General features: G+C 47.0%; 6 protein-coding genes across 6 annotated transcripts; 4 read left to right on the top strand and 2 right to left on the bottom strand.

Annotated features, from left to right (window-relative positions):
- Nucleotides 1-845: 845 nt before the first annotated feature.
- N7487_012076 (aromatic alcohol reductase) lies at nucleotides 846-2004 on the bottom strand (the record flags this gene model as incomplete). The annotated part of the gene is made up of 4 exons (XM_056879806.1): nucleotides 846-1112; nucleotides 1186-1512; nucleotides 1569-1850; nucleotides 1915-2004. The coding sequence occupies 4 exons, from the start codon at nucleotides 2002-2004 to the stop codon at nucleotides 846-848; spliced, it is 966 nt and encodes a 321-aa protein (XP_056725125.1).
- Nucleotides 2005-5785: 3781 nt separating this feature from the next.
- On the top strand, nucleotides 5786-7016 carry N7487_012075 (biotin synthase; the record flags this gene model as incomplete). Its single annotated transcript, XM_056879805.1, has 2 exons — nucleotides 5786-5989; nucleotides 6051-7016. The coding sequence occupies 2 exons, from the start codon at nucleotides 5786-5788 to the stop codon at nucleotides 7014-7016; spliced, it is 1170 nt and encodes a 389-aa protein (XP_056725124.1).
- An 880-nt stretch (nucleotides 7017-7896) lies between these two features.
- N7487_012074 (sterol desaturase family protein) lies at nucleotides 7897-8943 on the top strand (the record flags this gene model as incomplete). Its single annotated transcript, XM_056879804.1, has 1 exon — nucleotides 7897-8943. The coding sequence occupies one exon, from the start codon at nucleotides 7897-7899 to the stop codon at nucleotides 8941-8943; it is 1047 nt and encodes a 348-aa protein (XP_056725123.1).
- Nucleotides 8944-10385: 1442 nt separating this feature from the next.
- On the bottom strand, nucleotides 10386-11673 carry N7487_012073 (uncharacterized protein; the record flags this gene model as incomplete). Its single annotated transcript, XM_056879803.1, is given in 4 exon segments — nucleotides 10386-10563; nucleotides 10578-10874; nucleotides 10930-11426; nucleotides 11486-11673. The coding sequence occupies 4 exon segments, from the start codon at nucleotides 11630-11632 to the stop codon at nucleotides 10386-10388; spliced, it is 1119 nt and encodes a 372-aa protein (XP_056725122.1). The 5' UTR covers nucleotides 11633-11673.
- Nucleotides 11674-12851: 1178 nt separating this feature from the next.
- Nucleotides 12852-14627, top strand: N7487_012072 (putative isoamyl alcohol oxidase; the record flags this gene model as incomplete). Its single annotated transcript, XM_056879802.1, has 3 exons — nucleotides 12852-13087; nucleotides 13135-13335; nucleotides 13385-14627. 3 exons carry the CDS (start codon nucleotides 12852-12854, stop codon nucleotides 14625-14627), a joined length of 1680 nt encoding a protein of 559 aa, XP_056725121.1.
- Nucleotides 14628-16307: 1680 nt separating this feature from the next.
- On the top strand, nucleotides 16308-19975 carry N7487_012071 (sugar porter family MFS transporter; the record flags this gene model as incomplete). The annotated part of the gene is made up of 9 exons (XM_056879801.1): nucleotides 16308-16380; nucleotides 16434-16538; nucleotides 16594-16822; nucleotides 16877-16927; nucleotides 16981-17301; nucleotides 17357-17428; nucleotides 17481-17929; nucleotides 17976-18154; nucleotides 19778-19975. The coding sequence occupies 9 exons, from the start codon at nucleotides 16308-16310 to the stop codon at nucleotides 19973-19975; spliced, it is 1677 nt and encodes a 558-aa protein (XP_056725120.1).
- Between the last annotated feature and the right edge of the window lie 11 nt (nucleotides 19976-19986).

The following is a 19986-nucleotide window of genomic DNA, read 5'->3' as shown; positions in this document are numbered from 1 at the left end:
TAAGCGAGAATTATTTGCAGCAGTGGACGAGCCTGGACGCGGCAGGGGCGGTTGGCTGATTATGTATCCTCTCGAACTTATTATCTTATCCCGACAAGTTGCAGTACAGCTCTATATACTAAAGTGAAGGGCTATTGGAGTTCGTATTACACTCCGATACTTGGGGCGACAGCTGGAACCTCTCGACCGATAAGGCAACTTGTAGCTCTACATTGGCCTTGACTGCTACCACCTATATATACCCGTCACATACGACAGTCACGCTAACACTCCGCTCTCACGGAAATACAAGCTCCTCTTTGAGTGGGACGATCATCCTTATTGGGGGTACGAACGATCCGACTCTTGCCCTAGTAAAGAGGTATACCTAAAGAGCTAATAAGATACTAACCTTAAATATTCTAGGAATAAATTTTTAGTAATCTATCTACTATAAAAATAAAACTATTCTCTAAAAATTCTACTTTATAAAGTTATAGTAAGAAAGAACTCGGCCAAATCGGAGCGGGGTTAAATCACTATCTCCGTTGTTCTCCCGCGTTCCGAGACTTCAGGCTTCCGGCAACCTTAGCCCTAAGTAGGTGATCAGCTACTGAAATAGGGGCTATCTTGTGGGGGATTTCTTCCACTGAGATATCGAGAAAAGAACGATCATAGCTCGGGTACCAGACTTTGTCCAAAGCATGGTTTGGGAATTTTGTGTTTCATGGAACAGCTAACTACACTTCGCAATTCAGATACGGCACAATTTCGCAGAGGAATATTCATTTTCAATTTGTACTCCATTCATTCTCTTTGTGCCCCCAATAATTCATGTGACAGGCCAATGAACCAAAATAGGTTTATCAACTAGAGTACACTTTCCTCCCCTTTCCATCGAGTACCTCCGCAAAGAAGTCTCGGAAAGACAATGGTGTGAACTCTGGATAGAGGTTTCTGGCATTGAGATAACCAAGATACTCTGCGTAAGCAGGAGTGTTGTCCTTGCGCACATACTTACTGTACTTGTATTCGGAAAGATAAAGGAACATTCGTTTCATCGGATCCTGAGGATCTTGAGAGAAAGCAGCTTTAGCCTGTGCAACCCTATCTTCGATTTGTTCGGTTGACATCTGAGGGTACAGTTAACAAAACATGTTTGACCAATAATAGTATTTTCAAAGGGTATCAGCATGGTCAGCTTACCGGAGTCGATTCGAGCTTCTCTCCGGAGAGCTCTTCAGCAATACGATAAATTTCTTTCTCAGTCAGAATGTCTCCAAATGTGTAGACATATTTGTTCAGCGTTCGGTCATCGCTTATTATGCGCGCGACAAATCGGCCGATATCACGTAGGTCGGTAAGAAGATTAGGGGCTGTGCCGTCGCCATGTATAGTGTTGCTTGGTATCACCGATGCATAATCCACTTTGCCGGAGGGAACGATGGGAAATGAGATTTGATACCAAAACCCGACATCGATAATGGTATAAGGAATGCCAAGGAATTTGATGTCGTTGTAAACTTCTTCCTTCTGTTAGATTGATCAGTTAAGCCCGAGTCGCACCTGTTAGTTTTCGCTGTTCGTACCTCGTCACGAACCAACATAGCGCCGTTTGGGGGTGCGACCGTAATGAAAGCGCATGGAACTACTCGCTTAACACCTGCCTGCTTTGCAGCTTGGAATAGCTTTTTTTGCTGCAGTACATCCTGAGGTCCAATAGCGCTGATAAGAACATCAACACCAGTCAATGCGGATATGAGATCGCTTGATTCACTGAGATCTATGCACCAGGTCTTGATGCCTTGCTCTTGAATCTTCTGGACCGATGGCTTATTCGCAGAAGTTGGTCGTACGAGGACTTCAATATCCTATGAAAGGAAGAAACAGAAGATCAGTGCCACGGACTTTCACTAGACGGTCATTGAAACTCACAAAGTTACCAGACTCCTGCAGACCTTTCAGTATAGAGGTACCAGTCTCGCCAGTTGCTCCAAGGAGGAGTACTTTCTGTTTGACAGCCATTTCACAGTTTCGTGGACTCTGAGAGTTTGAGGGTGGGGACAGCCTACCAAATAGATGACCCTTTTAATATAAGGCCCAGAGCTAAAATCCGACATTAGCCCGGGGGTTAACTCCGTGTTATACATCCGAATACCCCTCTCTAATGCTGACTTTCTGAGGGCACGCTTTTTGATTTAAATGTTATACATAGAAAAGTCTGTTGCACAACTAATGCTTTTTTTACTACCTTCTTATGCACTTAAAAGGCTAAAAAGGAGTATCTACAAGAGATCTAGAAGAAGTGTGGAAGAAATCTAAAGAACATCTAAAAGAACATGACAAGGCTGCATAAGCAGCTGCCTGTTCTTGTACATTCTAGTAATAAAACGCTAAAATAGAGTACTAAAGCAACGATTTATGTAGTTAAACGAATTTTTCACACCCCATGTGTATATATGCCTGCCAACATCGAACTCCTGTTGTGTCTCCTTTCCCTCTCTCCTCCACCTCTTTAGTTCCTCTATTTTATTTCACCTCTCTCAATCCCCTCTTATCATCCGTTACCAGTCATACGCGCATTTCATCCTATCTATGGTGATCCATTGTCTCGCATCTGTCTTCATCCTTGAATTGCCGTCTAACACGTTTCATCTGGATTCTACAGATAGAAGACACATAGTAAGACATGATCTCCCATTTCTGACAAGATTATGAGAGCTACACGCTGACATATGTAGGCGTCCCTCCTCGAAGGAAGGCCGCCCTATGGGATAGGAAACCATTCTCCCTCCACCAATAGAGGGGCATGACATGGTGCCACCTGGACCCTAAGCGAAACATATCCGCAACCTGCCATTTCGGGCCTGCGAAGAAGTTTGAATATATCAATGGGAGATACCTTCCTTCACTACTCCACTCACTCTACTCAGCTAGCAAGCGTGAACCCTACCCCCACGTGGGTACCGCTGCGCAAAGATTCCAAGAGCAGATCGACGTCTGCTTAGTTGATACAGGTTTCAAAATGGTTGGTAGAAGGAAGAGATGGAAGGGTTGGGAAAAAATCTAGTTTCTTTCATACACATATCTGTCGGATAGCCACACAGCTCCCGGCTGCCGGAAGTTCGTCTATGAAGGTTTAACCTCCGCAGAGTCTCCACTAATTTAACGGTCATACAGTCCCAACTTAGCTATAACACAATTCTCTAAGATTTCTTTTCAAGTTTTAGAGATATGGGTAATCTCGCGTGCTTTTTATCGTGCTTAGGTTATTTCCCTGTGTTTTCTTTTTAGAAGAACCTATCATAATTGTAAGATAAGGGCGACCTACGATCGTCGACTTTGTCTACGCGATAAAGTGCTCAAATTTTGTAACTAATTCTTCACTCGGTTGTAGATTAAGATGCTCTGTGTCCCTTGGCTGATATATATGTGCGCTCATCAAGGTTGGTTGGTTTATCACTCGTGTCAACGGGTGTGTCTACTCAAGTGATTACATGGGCGGGGTTTAACCGTAATTGTCAGTATCTAAGTCCCCATCGTCCATTGGTGTACCTATCGCGTGGATGGTACTGTGTAGCCTTATTTTTCGCATAATGTAGAGCTAGGTGAGTAGGCAGTGCTGCTATATTATTTAGATCGCCCCAGCCGAATTCTGTTGCATCGGGGATAGGAATACAACTGCAAGTTGCTTCGCAACACACTAAGCAGGGGTCCAGCGCTAACTAGTGCCAAAGTACTTTTTCTTTTCTCGTTCCTTGAGTCCGCCTTGGAAAAGAATAACCTTTTTTGGCATTGAGCTGGGATTGTGGTGCCTGGAAATCAAGTCAGGTATTCACTAAGACAGGTTATGTTTTGTGGTATGCTTCATTATGAGAAGCAGAATCAGATAATCAGGCCCACAAAACACAGCCTCATCGGCCACTGCAGCTTCCCTGTTAAGCGCCTTCACTTGGGAAACTCGTTGCCTACATTGCGTAGGTGGCTATGCTTCTAGGCGTGGCTTCATAAGAAGGCGTCCTGCAATCGGATGCCGTTGGCAATATAAAACAAGAGGCTAGTCCAACCTGAAAGTGGTTCTATTGAGCCATTCTCAAGAGTACCCAGCTCTTGTCCGACAACCCGTCTCTCAATAATTGACCCGCATCATATTTATCAATCTTATATGAACTCAATGTCGTGCTCTACCAGTTGCACCCCATTGAAACGAGTTCTCACTGAGCATGTCATCCCCCCTAGGCGGAAAGATACCTTGCCTAGGAAAGACCCTCAAAGGCGAATACTGCAAAGCGCCGATATCGCGTGATAGAAAAAACAAAGCTGTATGCTTGCTTGAGTGCTGCATCTATTGCTCCAGACCAGGTGGCCTACCACTGAAGTATGTGATCAAAGATCTCGCAATCTTGCTCGTCCATCGGCAACACCGTGGGGAGCAGGATGCGGCCTATGTTAGATGGACAAACATGGTGAAGGAGTATAAGAATAAGAGAGAGAAGCCCCCGCGGGAACATGGCCGAGAATTTGGTCAAAAACTTGATCTCCCGCAAGAATATCATTCCAATATTTTCGACGACCCTGTCGCCCCACAGCCAGTCAAACATCGAAGGGACACGCATATTGTCAAGTGCAGTGAATCGGATCAAACCAGTAGCCCGAGCTATCTGGCGGTATCCAAAACCCAGCAACATCGAACCATCAAGGCTAATGAACCCACGGAGAGCGACAAGCCCGCTATGCACACAGTGATTCTTCCGACTCCACCCAGCTCAGAATGCCTAACAGAAAATCGCAAGTCTGTGTCTGTTCAAACTAAGTCCCATGAGGTATACACACCTATCACCTTGTGGTTATGCTTCTCCGGGTTCATCCTGCAATGCGGGGTCATGATTTGCAGCCTTTTCACGATTCAATTTGGCCTGGCTCAATTTTGCGACCGCGCAGGGAATGTACAAAAAGGCTCAATGGCCTTGAAGTTCGAATTGGGTATACGGTGGACGTTAACAGATTTGATGCCACGATGGGCGATTTTCATGGTGGTTTTCCTTTCTACCATTGTCTGTTTTGCTTGGGCCATGGCTTGGGTTATTGTGTATATGTTCGATTGGGGTTCAATTGTAGGAAAGTCCTATAGAGTTGGGATTTGAAGTGTATAGGCTGAGATAGTATAATTGTTAGTGAATATGTTGAGATCAGAACTGTTGATCAAAGTGTTGATCTCTTATCATTTCCACATTCGATCCACCGGGCCAACCTTGGAAGTTCGGTCATATGGAGGACATCTCATTGGTTGGAAAAGATAAATGTGGATCACCCTGATGAATGACGCAAACGGTCAAGAAATAAAAATGAAAATGGTACAGAGTTTTGCTGTCAGAAATCATTGTAGCTAAATAGAATAATATGTTGTTTCATTTATATATATTGTATATATAACTACTTATATTAAAAGGTGGAAGGTACCTAGGTATAAACATACACGGCTAAAAAGGGAACTTCCCGAGTGGACAAATAAGAACCGAGTCAATTCCAATCTCCCCCGAGGATAACCACCCGTCAACATGTTGGGATGACTCAACAGAGTAGTAATTCAACCATATCCCAGAAGAATATCACATGAAGAATCAAATACGAAATAAGGCACATTAACTTCCTTCCCCTGTAAATCTTACTCCAATGAGCTGACCGCATGTCTTCTCCACACGATTAACCCGGTGAATCACTCTGGGGTCCCTCTGCCCCTCTCGAGTCATCCTGTTATACCTAGGTACTCTCTCTCTTTCCTCTACTTTCTCTCCTCAACATCACCATGTCGCTTCCCATTCGCTCATTGTCCCGAACGTTGGTACGGTCTTACGGTACTGTCCAAGGCCCACCCAGTGCTGCTTCGTTGACGAGCATCCCCATCACCTTAACCGACGCTACGGGTGCTACCGCTCCACGGACCACCTGGACTCGAGATGAAGTCAAGCAAATTTATGAGACCCCATTGAGTCAACTCACATATGCGGCAGTAGGTGAAATTTAAACATATAACCCGATACCGAGCTTTAGCTAAACAGACCCTCCTCTAGGCTGCTGTGCACCGCCGCTTTCATGACCCCGCGGCTATCCAGATGTGCACCTTGATGAACATCAAGACCGGTGGATGCAGTGAGGATTGCTCGTACTGTGCCCAGTCATCCAAGCACAACACGGGCCTGAAGGCCACCAAGATGAGCCCCGTCGAAGATGTCCTCACCAAGGCTCGCAATGCCAAAGCCAATGGTAGCACTCGGTTCTGTATGGGCGCGGCTTGGCGCGACATGCGTGGCCGTAAGACAAGTCTCAAGAACGTGAAGCAAATGATCACCGGAATCCGTGAGATGAACATGGAGGTCTGCGTGACCCTAGGCATGATCGACGAACACCAGGCCAAGGAGTTGAAGGAAGCTGGTCTGACCGCATACAACCACAACCTCGATACCTCGCGTGAATTCTACCCCACCATCATCACCACCCGCTCCTACGATGAGCGCCTGAAGACGCTCTCGCACGTGCGCGATGCCGGTATCAACGTCTGCTCTGGCGGTATCCTCGGTCTGGGCGAGAGTGACGCCGACCGCATTGGTCTCCTGCACACAGTTTCCAGCCTGCCTGCCCACCCCGAATCCTTCCCCGTCAATGCCCTCGTCCCCATCCCCGGTACTCCTCTCGGCGACCGCAAGATGATCCCCTTCGACCGCTTACTCCGCACCGTCGCCACCGCCCGTATTGTTATGCCTAGTACCATTGTCCGCCTGGCTGCCGGTCGCATCGCGCTCTCGGAAGAGCAGCAGATTGCCTGTTTCCAAGCAGGCGCCAACGCTGTCTTCACCGGCGAGAAAATGCTTACTACTGACTGCAATGGCTGGGATGAGGACCGTGCCATGTTCGAGCGCTGGGGATACTACCCCATGAAGAGCTTTGAGAAGCCTGGACTCAAGGCTGATGCCACTGCTCCCACCCCGCCTCCTGTGAATCCCGAGGTTACTTCTGCGCCGGTCGCAGCGAGCGCTTAGATGTATAGTTAGATCTGTTGCTTCTATATGACTGCGTCAATAGTTTGGATCGAAACAATCCTGCAAAATGCAATTGTCAATGATACAGTTCAATGACACTTCCACCTTCACTCCTGGGTATATGACGAGGTACCCTTGAAGCCATGGTAGTATAATAATGTATCAGGTCAACAGCCCTTGCGCCATGATGAGGTGAAATAGCCAGACACTAAAACGAGAAAAATGTTCCTCTCCACACAGAGTCAGGACGACTTATCGACTTCGGGAACACTATACAGGTACAAAGCCGTCTGCTTTTGTACCATCAACCACTAGTTCAGCCTCTTCCCTTGTGATTTCCCCCGTACCCCTCTTGCAAAATTCATGACTTCATGTCAAAAACTTTAGTTTAGGGCCCAACAGTGACAGAAACCCCAAAGCCAATCGAAATCCATTGGTGCTCCACTCTTCGCGATCAAATGTTGCAATACCGAGGCTCAAGCCGAGCGCACGGTGTCAACTCAGCATCTTGACCCACGTCTTTTTCACCTACTATTCGGCAGATATCAACCTTCACGTCGGATCGCAGTGGTTCCCTTTTTGGTTTCAATGATGAACCCCACGATCTCCATTTTAGTGTCCCGGCGAGGTTTAGCCACCTTCCCAACGTCAACCTTCTGCGGAGAATTCACATGCTTGCGCAGATCCTCGCCAAATTAGCATAGCGTCTACCATCTCCTACTCACTCAATTTATAGGTTCTGTTGGGGTAAACAGATCCATATAGGGATATTGACACATCACTACTCACACGGTGTTCATGACCGATGCCCTCGTGGGAATGATATAAACAGAATCACCGCCGCCATGGATGGCCGCAAAATCCAACTCAAGTATCCACCATGGATTCCAAACCTCTATCCAAAGATTCTATGCAATCAACATGGCGCACAGCCCCTCGCAGCGAATGGAATATTAGTCATTACCTGCTAGACGCGCTCAACGCCCACCCCATCGACCTAAACAAGGAGATACCAGTGCACAGCAAAGACGAGAAAGTGCCATACATGCCCCAATGGTATCTCCAACGTTGGGTTCTCTTCTACTCAGCCCTCCCCCTTGTCCTCCATGAGACCTACATGGCACTCACTGGCCGCACTGTAGGCCCAATCACAGCCTTCAACCTCTACTTCTTCGCCTTCAACGCGATAGTAATCTACCAAGTGCACATCCTCCGACGTCTCGGCCACAAATACGGCTTCTTAGACGGCGACAAGCACGCACGGGATGGCGTCCCTGATGTCGGCGTCGCTAAAGTGGTAGCCTCCCTATACAAAACCACGGGATCCCGAATGATCCTCTCAATCATCCTCTCCTACAACAAAACCCAAAAACCCTCACAGCTGTCCTGGATCTGGCTCCCTCTTGAAATCGGTCTCTACGGCATCGTCCTCGACTTCTGGTTCTACTGGTACCACCGACTGATGCACGATGTGGGCTATCTATGGAAATACCACCGCACCCACCATCTCACTAAACATCCGAACCCGCTCCTCGCTGCGTACGCAGACCACGAGCAGGAATTCTTCGATATGGTCGGCGTGCCGATGATGACGTACTTTAGTTTGAAACTGGTTGGTTTGCCGATGGGCTTCTATGAGTGGTGGATTTGTCATGAATACGTTGCCTTTACGGAGGTGTTTGGCCATAGTGGGCTGCGCATGCATTCGGGTGTGCCGTCGACGCTGGGCTGGTTGCTGCAGATGTTTAACGCGGATATTGTTATCGAGGACCATGATTTGCATCATCGGAAGGGCTGGCGGAAGAGTTATAACTATGGTAAGCAGACGAGGCTGTGGGATCGGATTTTTGGGACTTGTATGGAGCGTATTGAGTCCGCGGAGGGGAATGTGGATTATGAGAATACGGCGATGATGCCTTTGTTCTAGGGGGTTAGGTGGTTGTTTGTCGTGTGAATGATGTGAAATTGGAATGGAATTATGCTTGCTTCTTGATTTTGGCTGTCTGTATATAGCCCAGTCTTTTATGAATTATGTCGCTTTATGATGTGAAATGTAAAAAAATGATCGAGAGATCCATTAAACCTATCGAGCTGGATTGCCCTTGGCGTGTACTTTGATCTTACTTTCCTTCTGCTTTCTCTTCCTTTCTCTCACACGTTCTGAAGTTACAACTTCCGAGCAATGAAACATGACACAGGAAGCTTATCCGTTGATCCAAGATATCTAGACCCTTTGCCTGTAAGGGATGCTTCCAACCAACACGAGAAAATAGCACATACTCCTCGTCTCCACAGTCACGGAGAAAGACCTTCGTCGTCATATACCGATTCTCTCCGCAACCATGTGGGATTCTCCGAGATGAGGTCTTTTCCACGCAGAAAGCAATATCTCTTCACCGCCATATCCGCTCACTATAGACCCGTGACATTGTGTTCAGGGGGAAAGATATCTCCGATGGCATGGCAGTTGAGGACCTGAGCGTGGGGCCTTGAATGTCGTGGGACCCGCTTGCCATCTCTCATCCATCCCCGTAAACCCACCCATATATTGCATTCCGGTTTCGACTACGGAGTACGGAGTACAAGCAACATGCTCGAGTTACTGTCGAGTCAAACACGTCCATTACAATGCCATCTTTCTCATAACTGGAGTCTCAATAGAGTCTGCATATACGATATTTGCCTTCAGGGCCATGTCGTAACGTGGCATGGCATGGACAGAGCAGGTTTAACATACGAGGGATTCTCTAACATAATCTAACTGGTTTAGGTACGTGGTCAAAGCTTGGAGTCTGTAATAACCGGCTCCTACTATGGAGTAGGGAGGAGACGATATTATGGCCCCCATGCCCGTATACGGATACGCAATTACATACAAGAGCGATAATGAAAGACGATATTAACATACGAGGTACCTCCCACACCTCATGGTTTACCTTTGGGGGAATGCAACATTTATCCGTTGGAGAGCCACATGTCAGCGCTGCTCTGATTAATCTAGATACAGTCCAAGGCACAAACTAAAGCCTACGAAAGTACGGCATAGGCGAGGTCATCGGTGAGGTTGTGTGGTTGGGTTGACTCCGAGGAGAAATGCGCTATGGAAAAGCCGGAATGGCGCTACCCGCGTTAATTTACACGTGCGACTACGCCGGGCAATAAGAAGCGAAAGTTTGATTTGATTAATTGAAGGGGTGAAATTAGTCTGAGACTAGTGTACGGAGTACAGACCAGGCTTAGCGAATTTCCAACTAGTAGTTAACTAGTACAAGAAGCTAAGTACTTGCATAATATACATATTCGTGACGGCGTAGGCTAATCTAAAATGAGGCAGGTTCTAGAACAATCCAAATATAAATTAGATCCGTTCTAACTCCCCAATGAGCGATCCCCCATATGGTCTTCCACAGGCTGCCGAGCATCTGAGATAACCGAAATCTCCACCTGCTTCGTAATACCTGGGGTAGAGAAAGTAGGAGAATCAGGTGCCCCTCCTATAGATGTGCTAGTATGCGCGCTTTGGCTATGATCCAGAATCCGATCGATGCTATTGTTTTCAACATCAGACTTGAACTTGCGCGTGCGGCGCGACTGGTTTGTCTCGTTTGGGGAGCCCCCGATTTGCGCCCGCCGAAGGGCATGCTGAGTTCGTAGGAGCGGGAGTATTTGCCGGTGGAGAGCTTGCGCACGGAGGAGATGATCAAGGGGCGGACGCAGGGGATCGACGAGGTGATGATGATAATGACGTTTTCGATGTATCCCCAGCGAACTAATTCGATGCCGCCGCCGGCTCCGGTATTCGTGATACTAGGTACGGAGTTGAGTTTGGTTGTTTTGATGATGGATGCCACCATTGCACTGTGGAATTGGGTTAGTACATTGTGGCTACGCGATTTGGGGCAAATGTACTCACACGATACCCAAACTCAGAAGACCGATCAAACTGATCTTGATGCGTAGTTTCAAATTCAAGTTCCAGAATACCACTGTTGGGAAAACAGCCAAAAACAGATCGGTGGCTGAGTTGAACGTGTTGGAATAGTATGCGAATTTGATGACTGCGTTCGAGTCGCCACAGGTCGTCGCAACTGCAACTGCTGGATCCCATAGAGCGGCCACATTGCGACAGATGCTAAGCGGCAGTACGGCCGATGCAACGTTCCCAGCAAACTGTATCGCCAGAACAGCCCATAACGCGGCTTGGTAGTACTTGTTGGTCCCGAGGAGGGGGAGGATGTAGAGAATGAACGCAGAGCGAGCTATGGTGGTGCTGATGGTGACGATTGGCACTTGGATTGCGATATTCTTCAAGACTTCTTCCTTGTCATTTGGTTGTAATGTGTCGAGATTCTTGCCGAACCCATGCTTCACCGACAAGGTCAAGAATGCTGTTGATACGATCGCCAGAATCTAGAAACCATTGAAGTCAGTCTATGAAAGTGATCCACAAGCTACCCAGAAAGATCTACCTCAGCGAAAATCATCAGGCCATCATCGACGCCAAACCGATTGATCTTGATTTTGCCGAAGATCCGTAGAATAACGATCACCGCAGCAATGGCCACCGCAGCCCAGATCCCCTTCTCCAGGGCTGGGCCAAGATCAGTTTGTGACATTGTGTGGAGATAAACAAGCTAACTTGACAGCATCGTCTACCGGGCGATCCCTCATATAAATGAATGCGGACTTGAGAGTTGGAATAGTCAACGGGAACAAGTCCGGAAGAAAAAAAGAGTTCAGCAGAACCACGGATAGCGTCGGTCATCAACCCCGGATAGAACATTCTAAGGTTTCTTGAACTTTGGTCAGCTAGATTCATAGCGGGCAATAGCTCGCATTGTGCGCCAAAAACTTGGGATGGTCCATGGCCCAGCCACAGATTGGTTGTTCTTTAACCTTGGATCGTGTAAAATTCGACGATCATTCCCATTTTAGTCGGTTTAGCGCATTCCAACCAATGTTTCAAGGCTACAGGGTTCCCAAACTCAATTTTGTGCATCTGAGGTCTCCTCGAACTGCCTATGCTGTAAGTCATTACAACATAAGTTATATTTAGTTATATTTGTGGGGCGGCAGTGATTTTCAACGTGACTGAGACTTACTGTAGTTGACATGGCGTCAATTATAATGTTAAATACAACATCTAAGCTTGTCACACCATTGAGGTCAGTCATCGCCTATGAAATACCCCTGAACTGGGAAATTGTTCGATGCAAGATTAAAGCCACCAAAGCATACAACATACAATATTAAAGGCGCACTGACCTCCGGACATGGATCTCGGCCGTGGAGCCATTAGGGCTCGCTGAGGTGGGGCTTGGTGGCGTTGAACCAGACACCGATTGGGTGAATTCCATTCGGGTTACACTGAGAAACTGTCTAGGTGGATCCCGGATCTTAGTCTTAAGGTTTCTTAGCTCCTCCGGGACCTCCGCGTCGTAAAAAAAAGTAGTCCGAGATTGGAAGATAATGTTGATGCAAAGAGACAAACCCATTGTGCTTATAATAAGAGAAACATAACCATGCGATCAGATTCCGGCTAGTGTAGATCATAACTGCAGTGGTAGATCACGCTTGCAGGAACGGTATGTAGGTACAACATATGTAGTACGTACTACGTACTCCATATCCGTACCTGCCTTAAGAATTTATTTCGGTTCCACCCCGATTAAATCCCCCTATCCACAGTGAATCCAACTAGACGCACTTGGCAACATCTCCGAGTTGTTATCCATGTTCAATCGAGGGGATGTGAAGTCCTGTTGTAAATAAAGAGGGTGATCGACACCTGTGCCTCCATTCTTCCACAACCTTATCCCATCCATCTCCTCCACCATGAAGTGGACTTTGGCTTCCCTCGTGGCTCTTGCCGCACCGGCCCTCGCATCGCACTGTCACTGTTTGCCAAGTGATAGCTGCTGGCCTGCCCCATCGGCCTGGGCCTCCCTGAATAGCACAGTTGGTGGTCGTCTGGTTGCGACCGTGCCAATTGGTAGCCCCTGTCATGAACCCACCTACGATGCTGCCGCCTGTGCGGCGCTCAAGACAAGCTGGAATACCCCGGAGCCTCAGTAAGTCTTGCTAGTCTTGGAAAATTGACAGCGCTAATCGCCGCCAGTCTTGCCTCCTCTTCGTCGGTGATGCAAACGTACTTCGCCAACCAGAGTTGCGACCCGTTCACCGCCAAGTCTAAGCCATGCCTCCTTGGTAACTACGTGAACTACGCTGTGAACGTCTCTTCCAGTGATCAGGTCATTGCCGCTGTCAATTTTGCCCGTGATAACAACATTCGCTTCGTTATCCGTAACACCGGCCATGAGTAAGTTGCCTCAACGGTTTTTCTACAGATCAATGCTGATATGACGTAGTTATCTTGGTCGTTCAACCGGTGCCGGTGCCCTCTCTGTATGGACTCACCACTTGAATGATATTGAATACAAGGACTGGTCTAGCCCAACCTACCAGGGCCCTGCGTTTAAAGTCGGTGCCGGTGTGGTTGGTTACCAGATCCTCGAGGCCGGATCTGCCAAGGGCCTCGTCGTCGTTACTGGCGAATGCCCCACGGTCGGTCTCGCCGGTGGTTACACCCAAGGTGGCGGTCACTCTGCCCTCAGCACCAATTTCGGTCTTGGGGCTGATAACACCTTAGAGTTCGAGGTTGTCACCGCTGCTGGCAAGCTGGTCAAGGCCTCACGCACCGAGAATGCCGATCTGTTCTGGGCACTGAGCGGTGGTGGTGCCGGCAACTACGGCGTTGTCATGTCCATTGTTGTCAAAGCACACAAAGATGCGCCCATTGCCGGTGCTTCTCTTCAGATGACGGCGGCCAACATCAGTACCGATACCTTCTACGAGGCTGTTTCGCAGTTCCACTCTCTATTGCCCGCCATGGTCGACCAGGGTGTAACTGTCATCTACCAGATGACCTCAAGCGTCTTTATCATCAACCCCATCACAGCCTACAACCAGACTATCGACGACGTCAAAGCCATCCTTGAGCCGTTCACCTCGAAGCTTACCGAGCTTAACATCAAGTATTCAGCTAGCTTCACCGAGCACGACTCGTACTATGACCACTACAACAAGTACATGGGCCCTCTTCCTTGGGGTAACCTAGCCGTTGGCTCCTACCAGTATGGCGGCCGTCTGATTCCCCGCAAGGCCCTAGAGCAGAACTCCAACGGGATTGGTTCAGCATTGCGCAGTCTGACCCAAGCGGGTGTGATCGCCGTCGGAGTCGGAATGAACGTCTCAGCCCCGGTCAACGTCTCGAACGCAGTATTCCCAGCCCTGCGCAACGCAGCCGTGACAATGCAAATTGGCACACCGTGGAACGAGACCGCGCCTTGGTCCAAAATGATTGAGGACCAACACAAGATGACGACTGAATACGTGCCTCAGCTCGAGGCCGTCACACCGGACAGTGGCTGTTACCAGAATGAGGCTAATTTCCGCCAGCCGGACTGGAAGCAGACCTTCTTCGGAAGCAACTACAACCGCCTTCTCACTGTCAAGCGCAAGTGGGATCCTTCCTCGTTTTTCTATGCCCTCAAGGCTGTCGGCAGTGATGCCTGGTCTGTGTCCGAGTCGGGGCGGATGTGCCGTGCTTAAGCTTGATAGATTTGGTTTGATTTCATGGCATGATGTAAGATAGCGATGCACCATTCCTGGTTTAGATCTTATATATATTTTTTGTCTGTTTGTCTATATTAGTTAGATAATTAGCATGTTTTGGCAGATAATGACTATTCCTCATTGCCCTTATAAATTCGATCCAGAGGAATTTCTCACTTTTTAGATATCTAGACTATCGAGGACTCATCTAACTCTACTGGCGCTTTAACGTATCTTTCAACCCTTTTTTATGCCGAAGATCACAGACATTCATGGAGTAATAGTGGCCAATTACTGCCGGTGCGCCCTGGGCGTTATACACCTTCGTAGTTGACATAGTGATCTTTTCGGTGATTGGTCTTGCAACATTCTCCTGGGTGATCCACGGTAAGACATCAAGCCCTTACTCTTCGCATATATTTAACTAGCCGAGAGGGTACAAATTGATTTTAATTAATCCGATTACTTACTACGACACTGCTGCCAGCACAAACACGAATTAGTCTTCTTCTAGCGTCGTTCGATCCATTCCTTCCCCAGCCTAGGTTTTGAGGAAAGATCCAAGTTTGGGAAAGACAAGAAAAACATCAGGCCAAAGTCAGGCCAGGGGTGAATGCCCCTAAATTCCTCGTGTGCAATAATATCTAACAATCCATTCAAGACATTTACATGCCTGAATAATAGTTCGTCGAGCGCGCTAACAAGAAGACAAGATGAAGGGCAACGAGGTAGAGACAAACGAAATCATACAAAACTGTCATGATAGACAAAATTCATCCAGTGAATTCATTCCCCGGCTAACCTGCCGTATAACTCTGACAGGATATATTAACTAGAGCAATCTGAGACATGCATCGCCATATTCCAAAACTAGGCCACAGAATTTTTGGCTAAATTGCAGGATAAAAGCACTCGGAGAGCCGGGCCTTGTGATCCGTCCCTGTCTAAATTTTGCCCGGCTTGCTTCGGCGCTGGCGAATTGAAGTATAGTAACGTTTCTCATTCTCGGCCTCGGTATCTAGAATTTCTACTTATACACCCTATCGAACATCGCCAGAATGTGATTTACATTTCAACCCCTGGCTTAAGACCTGTCATGGCCAAGTAAATTACTACTATGGAAATCGGAGACAAGCATATTCATCGGCCATTTTCCATTGGCTTTGTACTGTAATTCAATTAGGACTAGTACTGAAAATACAGGGTTGTGGCGTCCCGTAGTGGTCTTGGTCCGTCTAGTGGGGGTATCTCCATACTAGTCTGTACGGATATTGACATTGCTCATAAATATCAATCAGATAATAGTGATTCGTACAGTACATATTACTCTAATATCGACACCTTAAATCCATGATCACTAATTCTTGATAGAAACTCCATGGGCACTGAAAAATCAACATGGTGAGGTCTACGCGAACCATCAAAATACCAGCCAGCGCATGCCAACGGGTCCTTTGTTCTTACCTTGTGCATGCTCTGTACAGTAGTATACCAAACGCCACCAGGAACTTCTAATTCAAGTTGAAATTTATTGTCCTTTTGATTTTATCCTTTTTTTCCGTCAGGCTATTCCATTTTATAGCGACACTTGCTAGGATGTAAAACCTCTAAAAGATTTTTGATTCCCTAGCTCATTCCAAATAATTGTAGAATTTACTCTACCTTTGATCAATCACTATGGGTAAAATCTATACGATAGGATTGGCAACATTTGCTGCAACGGGCAGCTTTCTGTTCGGTTATGATTCTGGTATTTTTCACCAACTCACTACGCAAGAGTCGACTATGGGACTGACATTATAGGTGTCATGACCGATGTGATCGCCTCCCCGCACTTTTTGAACTTCTTTAGTACGACCAAAGCATCCACAATTATCGGCGCCATCAACAGCACATTCTCAGGGGGAGGTTTGTCTCCTACTATGGGAATTGCATGATCAGACAAGAGTTGACAGCAATGTAGCGGCCATTGGTGCCCTCATGGCGGGCTTGACTATCGACCGATTCGGCCGTAGAAGAACAATCCAACTTGGTGCCTTGCTAGCGACTATTGGTGCTATTCTCCAATCTGCAGCTCAGAATCTTATTATGATTCTAGTTGGACGAATTGTCGCTGGCTGGGCAGTAGGTGTTCTGAGTATGTCTGTTCCAGTTTACCAGGCCGAATGCGCCCATCCAAAAACCCGTGGCTTGTAAGAACCTCCAAAGCAGAAAAGTGATATCAGACTAAACCATATCGTGTGCAGGATTGTCGGACTTTCACAGCAGATGATTGGGGTTGGTTTCATCGTTAGCACGTACGTTTGTTCCTATTTCATTCCATCTGGACCGCAATACTTATGCATATCAGGTGGATTGGATATGGTTCACTTCATGCCCCTGACAGCAGCTCATTGCAATGGCGATTCCCACTCGCATTTCAAGCACTTCCCGCATTCATGCTGTTCTTAGGAATGTTTTGGCTCCCCGAGTCCCCTCGTCATCTCATTGAACAGGACCAGGAGGAGGAAGCATTGCGCATCCTTAAGCGCCTGCACTATGACGGCGCAAACATGGAATGGATTCAAACTGAATTCCGCGAAATTAAAATCACCATAAACGCTGAACGGGTTATCACAGCTTCTGGGTGGACAATCATGTTCAAGGTACCGCAGTGGCGGACTCGGCTGTTGTAAGTTCCCCACGCCTTACTATTGGAAATCGGGATTCTCAAGTTTATTTACCAGGCAAGGAACCTTGGTGCAGGTTTTCTCCCAAATGACCGGCATCAACGTCATTAACTACTACCAAAATATCATGTCAGTCCTCTCACCACTATGGAGATGAATTCCGAATATTAACCCATGACAGGTATGAAGCACTAGGAATTACCGGGAGCCGAGCTACCCTTGTCACTGGAATTTACAACGTCGTCGGCCCTCTGGCAAACTTCCTCTTTATTGTTTTCATCCTCGATCGCATCGGCCGTCGCCGTCCTCTACTCCTCGGTGCCACTGCAATCACCATCGCACTAATCTGTGAAGCAGCCCTAAATTCGCAGAACGAGGATGGGACAAAGACCGGATACAGCATCGCTGGAGTTTTCTTCCTCTTCCTTGTAACGGTCTTCTTCTCGATGTCCTTTGGCTCGATTGCCTGGGTATATATGTCCGAGGTTATGCCGATGCAGATTCGGGGTAAGGGCGTTGCATTTGCTACAGGAATTGGTAATTGGACGGTTAGTACGCTATGGAGCCAGGTTTCACCCATTGCGCTAGGGAAGATCGGGTGGAAGTTTTATTTAATTTTTGCAGCATGGAGTATGTTACCCCTATGACTGTTCTTGCCATAATACTGATTATCTAGATGTGTGCGTTACCATCCCAACAATCTTTTTCTGGTTCAAAGAAACCAAGCAAAAGTCGCTTGAGGAGATTGACCTCCTCTTTGGTGGAAGAGCACTGGGTTCTTTGGATGATAATATCACCTCAAAGACAGTAGAAGTGGAAACTGTTGCAACCACTAGACAGTTGGAGGATGTCACTGTTTAGATGGTGTCCACCAAGTCATGTGCTGGGAATTTCGATAGTTTCAGGGGATGTTTGAAATTTAGTATGTCTATAGGAGGGTGCACTGAGTGCGAGGATTTAAAAAAGACGAACGATAAAGAGATGGATTTCGTACTGATCCTAAAGTTATAACATTCCATACACAGCCGGATTTCATGTCGTATGGTCAAGTAATACCCAGCCAATACAGCTCATTTCTCGCTTACGCATTAAGAGCCTGTCCGTACATTTTTCAGCTGTCCTCCAACAAATATTCGTGGTAAGAGTCAGAGCTTCAAATGTTGTTACAAGAGGCCAGTGATTATGGGCACACGATGAGGACTGAATAAAGCTCGTATGGGTGGAGAATATAAGCTACAAGTATACACCTTTCATAGATATCTTTCATTTTATTGTTTTTCCCTTTGCTTTAAAGTCTTCATACTATGCGTGCCGTTCGGGAAATCGGTCGGAGTTTTCTGGAGCATTCGGCCCCATGAAACGGCGTTCTATGGCATGCGGACTTGAGTTTCTCAGGCCCGGTGCAGGCGGACCGCTTCATCATCCTCGGGACTGCGTATATTAATCAAAATCCCGCAGTCGTATTCGTGTCTTACAAGGAAGTGAATACGCATCTCTTCGGCATAGCCGCCAATGTGAACGATATTGTTAGAATCTACAGGCTAGTAGACAGTATCATGGAATGACAATGTTGTATGAATGTTGAGATCTGTGTAGAAAGACAGTAGGAAAGGGGATAGCTAATCCACTACTATGGGAGAGACCATGTGACACTAGGATATTCAAACAGGGACAGATCATATGTTTGTACGAAGCCAACAAACGGCTCCCTTTTCCGCTGACCTCGGGGGAACTCTTCCTTTCTCCTTACTCCGCATTATCCCAGACCCGAATGCCAATCATCGTTACACTAAACTAAAAGTCGATACTTGGCTTATCTGTTTTGGATTAAACATCAATTTGGGCGTTAAAAAAATACCTAAAGGGACCAACCTTTGGACCGCATTTCCGAAACACCGAGCCGTAGTTAAGTTTTAAGGTGGCTTCCCGTCTCCACGACGGAAAGTGGAGATTAGCTTGGGATCTACAAGGTTCCACTGGCACTTTATCCAATTTTATCCGTCCTGTATACAACATACAACATACATATTCCAAGACTTTCAGATTGGCTGTTAGGCATTGATAATTGCAATGGGATAGTGACGTGAATGTTTAGTTTGGAGATTACAACATACTCTGTATCAGCCTAATTTCTTGCCGTCCTGTCCTACGTGTTCCCCACCACATAGATATTGAATTATTTATCCAGAACATAACGTGCAGTTGTAAACCATTGCATCATTTTGCCTACCAATGGTGAGTGGATGGATAGTTTTACGATAGACTTGGGAGTGGAGAACTTAGCGTCACATATATTAGAGCCAACATGAGAATAGTGTATATATAAGGTACTTGTGCGAGTCAATTGTGTGAGCACGTTAGCCTTGGGTTGAACCATCCAATCCTTCGCTGCTATGTTAACTCGTCATTATGGTGGTTTTCCCCCTCCTTACTGTCTTAGGCTTGGCTGCGGCATCTGCAGCAGTCTCGCCTCGGCAGGTAAACTACAAGGATGCGTCACTTCCAATAGAAGAGAGAGTTTCTGATCTACTCTCCCGGATGACCGTTGAAGATGAAGCGGCCCAGTTAATTCAAGGTTCTGTAAAACAGAAATATACGGAATCTTTCTGCGTCATTACAACTGGAGAATATGGGACTGACTTAATAGTAATACACGTGATATTGCGAACTGGATAAACCCAACCACT

Source organism: Penicillium crustosum, assembly GCF_028827405.1.
Source record: "Penicillium crustosum strain IBT 35664 chromosome Unknown utg000005l_segment0_segment0, whole genome shotgun sequence".
In the NCBI taxonomy this organism is placed as follows: domain Eukaryota; kingdom Fungi; phylum Ascomycota; class Eurotiomycetes; order Eurotiales; family Aspergillaceae; genus Penicillium; species Penicillium crustosum.
The sequence above is the reverse complement of the archived record's forward strand: the minus strand, read 5'-3'. Positions and strand labels throughout refer to the sequence as shown.